This window comes from Arachis duranensis, chromosome 7 (assembly GCF_000817695.3).
Source record: "Arachis duranensis cultivar V14167 chromosome 7, aradu.V14167.gnm2.J7QH, whole genome shotgun sequence".
Classification (NCBI taxonomy): Eukaryota; Viridiplantae; Streptophyta; class Magnoliopsida; order Fabales; family Fabaceae; genus Arachis; species Arachis duranensis.
Genome location: NC_029778.3, coordinates 9,627,505 through 9,637,937, shown reverse-complemented (window position 1 = coordinate 9,637,937; position 10,433 = coordinate 9,627,505). Strand labels below are relative to the sequence as shown.

The window sequence follows — 10,433 nt, the reverse complement described above, 5'->3', positions numbered from 1 at the left end:
TTTGGAAAAGAAAAATCAAGGTATAAAATTTTAAATGTTCAATCAACAATTTTATCACATATATATTTGGATTCATCCTCTTTAAATGTTCACATTAAGATAAAATTTTATTATTATTGATCTCTTAATTAACTAAAAAATTAAGAATTTGAATCTCACCAAGGTATAAAAAAATATTGAAATAAAAAGCTCACTAGTTAGAAAGTTTTATATGCAGAAGTCAAGGTGTAATAATATATTTTGTTAGCGTTTTTGGGGGAACTTATATCTGTCATCATATTTATTACCATAGAACTTAGATCCTAGGCAACTCCGATGGCTATTAGCTCTAAAATACAATCTTTTACTTAAATTCATATACATATATAGTGGATAAGTTTCTGTTGTATTGTAGGGTTTGCTGAAATAATAAGGACTAGAAGATTGCTGGAATGTATGAATTAAATAATAGTTCTGGTTTTATTATATTAATGATAATTCGTCACTTTTATTTCTTTATTTATTTTTTTTTTTTGGATTATATTTATTGAATAACATTACATTATCTGGCTAGACACAAAGTTGTGATTATTTTTTGCTTGTCGAATGTTTCTAAAAAGAATTAAAGTGAGAATCGTTAAAAAAAATTATGTAAACAATATGTGAAACGAATTGGCGGCAGAGGTCAAAGTGTAAAAACAGGTCCTCAAGCAATAATAAAAAGAAATCACAGTAGATATTTATTAATTATCAATATCTAATGTATCATTATATAAATTAAATAATTAAATGTCAATGAAGAATTTACATTTCATTGACTAGGAGAAAACAGAAAAGTTAGATCATTATTTTTGTTTCGCAAAACCAAAGAATTGGTTGAAATAAAAATTAATTATTTAGCTTAAATCCAATGAATTAAAAATCATCCAATTAAATAACTGAAAGCAAAACTAAATTATTATTTCTATTTCACATAACCAGTCGATTTGTTTAAAAAGAACAATAAAGATAAGATAAGATTTTTTTGTTAACCTATTAAAAATAATCAGGAGTGTATAAACTATAAAAGCTACAGAAACATATAAAGTATAAACATAGAGTAGACCAAATCACTTTTGTTATTTTGCCATGGAGTTCACCATTTCTAAGTGGCAAATCACTTCCATTGAAGACCCAGCTATACCACAGAAGTTTTATTTAGGTGATTGCTTCTCCATCATTGTGAATTGCACTGAGGAATTGATCCAAATTACCCCTCGGTCAAACCAAACTTTTCTTCGACTACAACTACAGCCAATAAAACAATCTTGGTTTCCTCAAATATCCTATGTAATTGTACTCCACTTACAGTTACAGACCTCAACAGAAAAGACACAATCTTGTTACATAAAATCTTCTCTTCAGTGCCTTTATCCCCTGAGTTATTGGACCAAATTTTACCTGCCGTAGGCATAACTGCAAGATGGATTCTAAGGCGGCGCCGTGAAAATTATTACTCTTACATGCCGGAGATTGTTGTGAACCTTCATGTTACCACGCTGTCCACGCACATTATTGTTCAAGATTCTGATATCTATAATGATGATGCTGAATGCGCTATTTGCTTGGAGAAGTTTGGCGATGGTAATGAAGATTCAAGTGTAGGAGTTGTTCGCACAAATTGCTCGCATGTTTTCCATGGTCGCTGCATGCTCCGCTGGTTTGGACGTTGTGCCAATTGTCAGTCGCCGTATTCTTGTCCATTGTGCCGCTGCATCATAATTCCAACTTCACATAGTCACGATGAATAGGTGTGTGTTTGGATTTACGTTGGGCAAACTAGAGTTTGAATGGAAGTAATTTTGTAAAATTGATTTTGGGTAGAAGTGAATTTGTGCCAACATGATTTATGTTTGATAATTCTTACTAAAATTAATTTTGATAAAATAATATATAAAAAAAATTAATAACTTTTTAAGTATTTTTTATAATAAAAATTAATATTTATTTATTAAATTAAAAATAATATATAAAATAACATATTTTAGTACTCTTAATAATTTTATTTCAGTATTTTATAGAGTTTTTTTAATTTGTTCTCATACAATTAAATTGAAGGAACTTTTTTTTTTCAGTGTTTCGTAGAGTTTTTTAATTTGTTTTACACCTGAATTTAGTTCTGTTTATGTAGCATTGTTATCTTATTTGTTAGAATGTGAATAACAATTTGTTTTCAAGAAAAATTCAAATTTTGATTCATGGGAAAAAAAATCCTAAGGAAAAGGTAAAGAAATTTGTTCTTTTAAGGTATCTAAACGAGTATGACAAATTATTTTGGATTAGTCGAGTGGTTTGTTCGTTTAAGCAAATCTACAAGGATCATTTAATACATACAAATTAAAAAGAATTTTTTAAAATTATTAGAAAATTATAAAATGTTTTTTTAAGATTAATGAATATCTTAGACGTTTTAGAACAATTTAAATCGAAATTACTTTCTCATTTAAAAAAAAGTTTGATAGATACATGCACTTTTATAATTACATACAATGGCTCATGATGTAGCCTGCTAGTTCATCATTTGATTTCTTAACAAAAAAAAAATTAAAATTGATAACATTAATAATTACTGTAAGCGTACTTGCTACTAAAATTACGTTGAAAATCGGTTTATGATATTTATAGTTTTAAATATTGTTTTTGAGATATAATAGCAAAATTCATTTTATTACAAATATATAGATAAAACACAATAAAAAAAAGAATTTATTTTCATTTATATTTTTATCTTAAAAACATAATTCAATCACAATTTATCAACTCACAGAACTCACTGTCCTATTATTTTTCTTTTAATTTGGTTCTTCTGAAAACAAAAATTCAAACATCTGTAATGAATTAAAGAAACCATGCTGCCATGCATGCATATCATGACTTTTTGGTGAGTTTCAAGAACACCACAAAAAATAAAAAATATTGGTAAAGAAAATAAGAGAAAGAAAGAAAATGACGTTATTGGTAATTATTGATAATTTACAACCTTCTTAATTTGATTTACAGTATCATAAAAAAAAAATTATGTCAGAAGTTATTTATGTTAATAGTTTGATAAACAAAAAAAAAAAGAAAAAAATTGACAGAGAAAGAAAAATGAGTTTTTTATTTTAAAAATTTTTAAACAAAAAAAATTTTAAAAATATTTAGTGGTTAATTTTATGTATTCTTTATATATTCTTATTACAATTAATTATTATCAGATTCCGGACTCATCAATTAACTAAAAAATTAAGAATTTAAATCTCACCTAGGCATAAAAAATATTGAAATAAAAAGTTCACTAGGTAGAAAGTTTTATATGCAGAAGTCAAGGTGTAATATATTTTGTTAGCGTTTTTGGGGGGAACTTAGATCTGTCATCATCTTTATTACGTTATGTTACGGTCTGGCCCAAGCCACTTGCGGGTCAACCTAACCCACTGACGACCCGACCCGAATGGTCGGGCACGTACAGCTCACCACGCGACCCGAACACGCGTCCTTGACAGCTCGCCCCTGCAGCTGTGAGGAAGCTTCGAAGGAGGTGGGCCTGTCCTTGCAGGGCTCACCTCTGACACAGTATAAATGGGGAAGGACCTACCCTTTCCTCAAGGTACGTCACACATACCACCTACCCACTTTTCGCCTACACACTGACTGACTTGAGCGTCAGCGTATCTTTGCAGGTGACACCCCCCGTCTCTCCACAACGAGACCTCGGCTGCTCGGTTGGACCACCTCCAGCACAGTCGCTGAACCAGGCACACTCCACCAACTCAAATCACTACCCGAACCATCCGGTATACGACTAACCGTACATTGGCGCCATTTGTGGGGATGTCTGCTGAAGTGACCGGCCTTGAGAATTTGTACAAGACTTTCTTAGAGGAAGAGGATAGTAAGGAGGCTGGAGAGCAATCAGTGGCGCCTCCCGAGAACGAGGGGACACAAATGGCGCCTACCCCTCCTGACGTAGTCATGCCGGACCAAATTGTCAATCCAACGCATGGTTCTCCCGTTCTCCAGGAAGTGGCGGGTACCGGGCACTCTTCTTCCGCTCATCAGGACGAGGGTGAGGAGTTGAGGGTTATTCCGACTCCCAAAAGACAAAGGTCGCAATCTAGCCCCGAAGGGGTCCTTACCGTGATGGAAAGGAACTTCGATGCCGGGTCGTTCATAGATACCCAATTGCTTCCCGGCACGGAGGAACATTTCCATGGTACCGACCTTTCGGGGTAAGCTCGATGGATGTCTCGCACTCTCCTTCGCGGTGCGGCCATAGCCTGGAAGGCTGAGTTCGAGCTGTCAGGTATGGCGTCGCTTCGTCGGAAACTCGAGACCGCCGCCACAGCCAATAATAAGCTCAAGGCCCAAGTTGAAACACTCCAGGAACAGCTGGCCGAGGTGGGGAATAAGCTTGAGGCTGCCGAGAAGAAGGCCGCGTCAGCCGAAGAGAAGTTGAAGACTGTCGACGCTTCTGTGTCTCGTCTGATGGAGCATGAGATGACTTTGAAGAGTCAGTTAAGTGCTGTGCAAGGTCGAGTGATCGTTTTGGAGAAGGAACGGGACACAGCCGTTGCAGCCGCTAAGACTGCTCGGGACGAGGCCGATGAATTCAAGAGGAAGCACAAGGAAGTTAGAGAGCAAGGGAAGAATACAATTTTTATGACCGAAGAGGCCCTTAAGGCTCAAGTGAAGATCATTGCTCTTGATTTCGACACATCGGCGGTTGGTGTTTTCAAGACTATCAAGGACGGCAAGGTTGTCGACATGCCAAAGAAGTGACTTCCTGTACCTTGTGTTTTTATGGGTTTGTTGTAGAACTTCTTGGAATTAAAACTTTTTTGTCGTGACTTGCTAACAGTTCGGTTGGTTTGTGGATACATTTCTTTGCTTATTATGTTGCTTTCGTTTGTCCGTTTGCCAGCTTATTCGTTTTTACCGTTATGTTGGTATTTTGTCAAAGTCGAGTTCTTTCTTTGTTGTGGCCGTTTTGTTATGGCCTTGGCTTAGGGGGCTCCCGGGGTGATCAGTCCCGGGGCCGTATATCGTTGTGTCGTTCGGCACGCATTTTGTGAGACTCGTTTGCGCGATGAGTTGGCCAAGAAAAGTAAACAAAAGAAAACAAAATATGGACAAGTACAATTTAACCGGTAATCAAACAAGTCTATAGTCATAGCAAAGGTATTGTTACGAGGTAAACCACTTAGCTTGTTTGGTCACCATGCATGGGCTAGGAATAAAACCTTCTCAGGTTGTCCGCATTCCATGTTCTCGGGATCTCCTTGCCATTGAGCTTTTCCAACTTGTAGGCTCCTTTGCCGATCACCTCTTTAACTCTGTAGGGACCTTCCCATTTTGTCGCCAGTTTGCCTTCTCCAGGGGTCGGTAAGCCGATGTCATTGCGTCTTAGGACGAGGTCGTTTTGTTCGAATTCTCTTTTGAGTACATTGGCGTTGTATCGCAGGGCCATTCTTTGCTTGAGCGTTGTTTCCGACAAGTGGGCCATCTCCCTGGTCTCGTTTGCTAAGTCCTTTTCTACGGCTTCCTCTACTCCCTTTAAGAGTAGCCGTGGGATTGGTTCACCGATTTCCACGGGTATCACCGCGTCTAGCCCGTACGTTAGCCGAAAGGAGGTTTCCCCCGTGGACGACTGTTCGGTTGTTCGGTAGGACCAGAGGACCGAGGCAAGTTCGTCGGCCCAGGAACCTTTTTTATTATCCAGCCGCTTCTTGAGTCCTGACAGGATGATTTTGTTGGCGGACTCGACCTGGCCGTTTGTCTGAGGATGTTCTATCGAGGAGAATTTTTGCCTTATGCCTAGGCCTGTGAGGAACTCTGTGAACTTCTTGTCAGTGAATTGGGTCCCGTTGTCTGAGATGACGACCTCTGGGATGCCGAACTGAGTTATCACCTGTCTCTATATGAACTTCCTGCAATTGGATGAGGATATGCTGGCCAGTGGCTCGGCCTCTATCCACTTGGTGTAGTAGTCGATGGCGACGATGAGGTATTTAACTTGTCCTGGACCAAGCGGGAAAGGTCCCAAGAGGTCAACTCCCCATTGTGAGAAGGGTCGGGAGGACGTTAACAGGCTCAGTTCAGAAGCTAGTGCTTTGTGGAAGTTGGCGTTCTCTTGACACTTGACGCATTTTCTCACAAATTCTTTAGAATCTGCCATCATCAATGGCCAGTAGTATCCAGCTCGTATTAGCTTCCTTGCTAGGGCTTTGGCCCCTATGTGATGGCCGCAACACCCTTCAGAACTTTCCTGAGTACATAGTCCGTCTGGTCGGGATGCAGGCATTTCAATAGGGGTTGGCTGAGTCCCTTTTTGAACAAATGTCCCTGAATGATCGCGTATTTGGCCGCCTCCCTTCTCAATATTTTAGCATCCTTTTCGTCGTCGGGGAGTTTGCCGCTTTCCAGGAAGCTAGTGATGGGATCCATCCAGGAAGGGCTCAGCCCTGACAGGTACAGGGTAACCACTGGCTCCTTCATCATGCCTTGAATGAGAGATCGGTTGCCTTCTCCTGGTTTCGTGCTGGCCAACTTGGATAGGAGGTCTGCCGGTGTGTTCCTTTCCCTTGGAACGTGTTGGATCATGACCTCCTCGAATGGCTTGCTCAATTCCCTGACCTTTTCCAAGTACTTTTGTAGTAGCGAGTCCCTGGCTTGGTAGCTCCCGTTTACTTGCAAGGTGACGACTTGTGAATCGCTGCATATTTCCAACCTCGTTGCTCCGACTTCTTTTGCCAGGGCTAAGCCTCCTAGGAGAGCTTCGTACTCTGCTTGGTTGTTCGAAATGGAGAACTCGAATTTGATCGACTGCTCGTATACGACCCCAGCTGGGCTTTCTAAGATGATTCAGGCACCCCCGGACGTTTGGTTGGAGGCCCCGTCAACGTGGAGCCTCCACCATGTGCCCGTCTCTTCGGTTGGCTCCCCCGTTACTTCTACCAGGAAGTCTGCCATTGCTTGCGCCTTGATCGCATTCCGAGGTTCGTACCGTATGTCATATTGGGAGAGCTCAATGGACCAAGTCATCATCCTTCCCGCTAAATTGGGTTTTTAAAGCACTTGTCGGATTCCTTGGTCCGTTCTAATGACAATCTGGTGGCCTTGGAAGTATTGTTTTAATCTTCGAGAAGAGGTCAGGAGCGTCAGAGCTAGCTTCTCCAGTTTGCTGTATCTCAGTTCCGCCCCTTGTAGGGCTCTGCTCACGAAGTAGACTGGTTGTTGAGCCTTCCCCTCTTCTCGTACTAGAACCGTTGCCATGGCTTCCCCCATTATGGCTAGGTATAGGTATAGTGTTTCTCCGGCCTTGGGCTTTCCGAGCACAGGGCGTGTTGCTAGGATTTTCTTGAAGTGTCTGAACGCTTCCTCGCATGCGGGGCTCCATTCAAATGCTATTCCTTTTCTCATCAGATTAAAGAAGGGCAGGGCCTTTGCTGCCGAAGCCCCGAGGAAGCGGGATAACGAGGTGAGACGACCTGCCAGCCTCTGGACGTCCTTGACATAGCCCGGGATCTTCATTTGGAGTATTGCTTGGCATTTCTCGGGATTGGCTTCTACTCCCCTTTGGGTTATCATGAATCCTAGGAATTTTCCCGCTTCCATGGCAAAAGCACATTTGAGGGGGTTGAGCCTCATGCCATGTTGTCGAAGAGATGCGAATACACTTCCCAGGTTGCTCAGGAGGTCGGGGGGCTGTGTAGTCTTTGCGAGGATGTCGTCTACGTAGACTTCCACTGTCTTGCCTATGAGGTTGCCAAATATTTTGTTCATCAGCCTTTGGTATGTTGCCCCTGTGTTTTTCAGGCCGAATGGCATAACCTTGTAGCAATAAGTTCCCCCAGGTGTTATAAATGCTGTCTTGTCCTCGTCGGGTCGGTGCATCGGTATTTGGTTGTAGCCGGAATAGGCATCCATGAAGCTTAGATACTGGTATCCCGCCGCCGCGTCAACGAGTGCATCTATGTTGGGAAGGGGGAAACAGTCCTTGGGGCACGCCTTGTTGAGGTCGGAATAGTCTACGCACATTCTCCATTTGCCATTGTGCTTTTTTACCAGAACTACATTTGACAGCCAGGTCGAGTATTCTAGTTCTCGTATAAAACCTGCTTCTAAGAGGCTGGCCGTCTTCCTGGCCACCTCCTCAGCTCTTTCTTGCGACATCTTCCTTTTCCTTTGGGCTACTGGACGGGTGTCCGGTTTGATAGCCAGGTGATGAGACATGACTTGGGGGTCTATTCCTGGCATATCGGCTGGTGTCCAAGCGAATAGATCTCCATTGGCCCTGATCATTTCCAGTAGAGGCTCTTTCAATTCATGTGGGAGGTTTCTATTAACAAACGTGAACTTTTCCTCCGTGTCACCGACCCTGAACTTTTTCAGGTCCCCCTCTGGTTCTGATCTGGGCTTATCGTCAACTCTGGCGTCTAGGTCAGCAAGGAACACTCCCGAGGCCTCTTTAGACCTCTTCCTCAGGGAGAGGCTGGCGTTGTCGCAAGCGACTGCCGTTTCTAGATCTCCTCTTATGGACCCACAGATCCGTCATTAGTAACGAACTTCATAACCAGTAGCTTCGTGTTGATTACCGCTTCAACATTGTTAATCGTTTTCCTTCCTAGGATGATGTTGTAGGCTGTGGAGTCCCGTAGAACCACGAACTCGGCCATTATTGACCTTTGGCCTTGTCCCTGCCCCACAGAAACCGGTAGAGCTATTACCTCATCTGGCTTGATGAAGTGATCGCCTAGTCCTATGACCCCGTGCTGGTGAGTCGACAGGTCGGCGTCCCGTAACCCCAGTGCATCAAACATGTTGCGAAACATAATGTTCGAGTCCACTCCCGTATCCACAAGGATTCGTTTGACGAGGCCGGTTCCCACCCTGGCCGTGATGACCATGGGTGGGCTTTCAGGGGCCTTGTCGAACCATTGATCTTCTGGGCCGAAAGAGATTGGTGGAGGCTTCTTGGAACTTTGCACCGACGAGGAAGAGACTACCAGGACCTTGGTGTCTTTCTTGTGCACCGATCTCAATCTTGCGCAGTGTTTTTGGTGGTTACTACATTTATCACGATGAGTCTCTGGTCATTGTCTTCTAGCTCTTGTCGCCGTTTCACCGATCGGGTCTTGCCCTCCTCATTCTGGTCGCGATGTCGTCTCCTCGGCTCCCTTATAAGATGGGAGAATTCGTTCAGTTTGCCGTCCCTTATCGCTTGTTCTAGTGCATCCTTCAAGTCGAAGCAGTCCTGTGTTTGGTGCCCATAGCCCTTATGGTAATCACAGTAGAGGCTCTTGTTTCCCCCGGTGCGGTCTTTGAGTGGTCGGGGTTTCGACAAGATTCCTTTCTCGGCTATTTGCTGATAAACTTCCATGATGGGGAGGGTGAGTGGGGTGTAATTGGTGAATTTTCCAACCCGGGAAAACGGTCTGGGTGCCTTGCTCAAACTTCCGTCTCTGGCCTGCTCCTTCAGTCTTTCTCCGTTACCTTGTTGCCTGGGTTGATTGTAGGAGGGCTGCCGTTTATTGGCAACCACGACTTGGCTGACTTCCTCATCATTTATGTATTCCTTGGCTACGGTTTGGATCTCATGCATCGTCCAAACCGGCTTTGTGGTGAGGTGTTTTCGGAAGTCCTCATTAAGGAGGCCGTTCGTCAGACAAAGGCTGGCCACCGAGTCGGCTAAGCCGTCGATTTCTAAGCATTCATCGTTGAACCGGTCCAAGTATTTCCTGGTCGGCTCCCCGGGCCTTTGGGTTACCCCAAGTAGGTTAATCGGATGTTTTGCCTTTGCTATCCAGGTTGTGAATTGAGCTAAGAAGGCACGACTGATGTCCGAAAATCCACAGATGGATCCCTACGGGAGGCCGTTAAACCACTGAATCGCGGGTCCTGCCAGGGTGACCGGGAAGGCGCAGCACCTCACCTCGTCTCCTACTCCCTCCAGATTCATTCTAGCCTCGAAGGCCGTGAGGTGTTCCAGAGGATCCTGGGTTCCATCATACCTCATGTCCGTTGGTTTGTCGAAGTGCTTCGGCAACCGAACCTCGAGGATGGATCGGTGGAACGGGGTGGCGCCCATTATTACGGGTCACCGTGTCCTCCCATACCTCTCTTCCACGCCCTCATGATCTCGCCCCGTGGGGCGCGTTTCCTTGCCTCGGGAGTAGATGATTGTGTCATTTTGTCTCTTCGGGATAGGCGAGTCTTCCCAGCTGCTTTCCGCTTCCGTTTTGGAGGCGGAGGTGTACCGGGAGTGACTCCGGTGGGAGGCTCTCTCTCGGATTTCGGGAGACGGGGAGTAGCTGGGGTCGGTGGTTCGCTGGTCGTGTTCCTGGTCAGCTAGTTGTCGCTCCAGGTTCTGGACCCTATGGCGCAGTTCCTGCATTATTCTAGCGATGTCGCTACCAGTTCCTCTGATGGGACGC

General features: G+C 43.4%; 1 protein-coding gene across 1 annotated transcript; it reads right to left on the bottom strand.

Annotated features, from left to right (window-relative positions):
- Positions 1-9,037: 9,037 nt before the first annotated feature.
- Positions 9,038-10,087, bottom strand: LOC107457613 (uncharacterized). Its single transcript, XM_016075785.1, has 2 exons — positions 9,867-10,087; positions 9,038-9,755 (listed from the first exon to the last, which is right to left on the bottom strand). The coding sequence occupies exons 1-2, from the start codon at positions 10,085-10,087 to the stop codon at positions 9,038-9,040; spliced, it is 939 nt and encodes a 312-aa protein (XP_015931271.1).
- Positions 10,088-10,433: the final 346 nt, after the last annotated feature.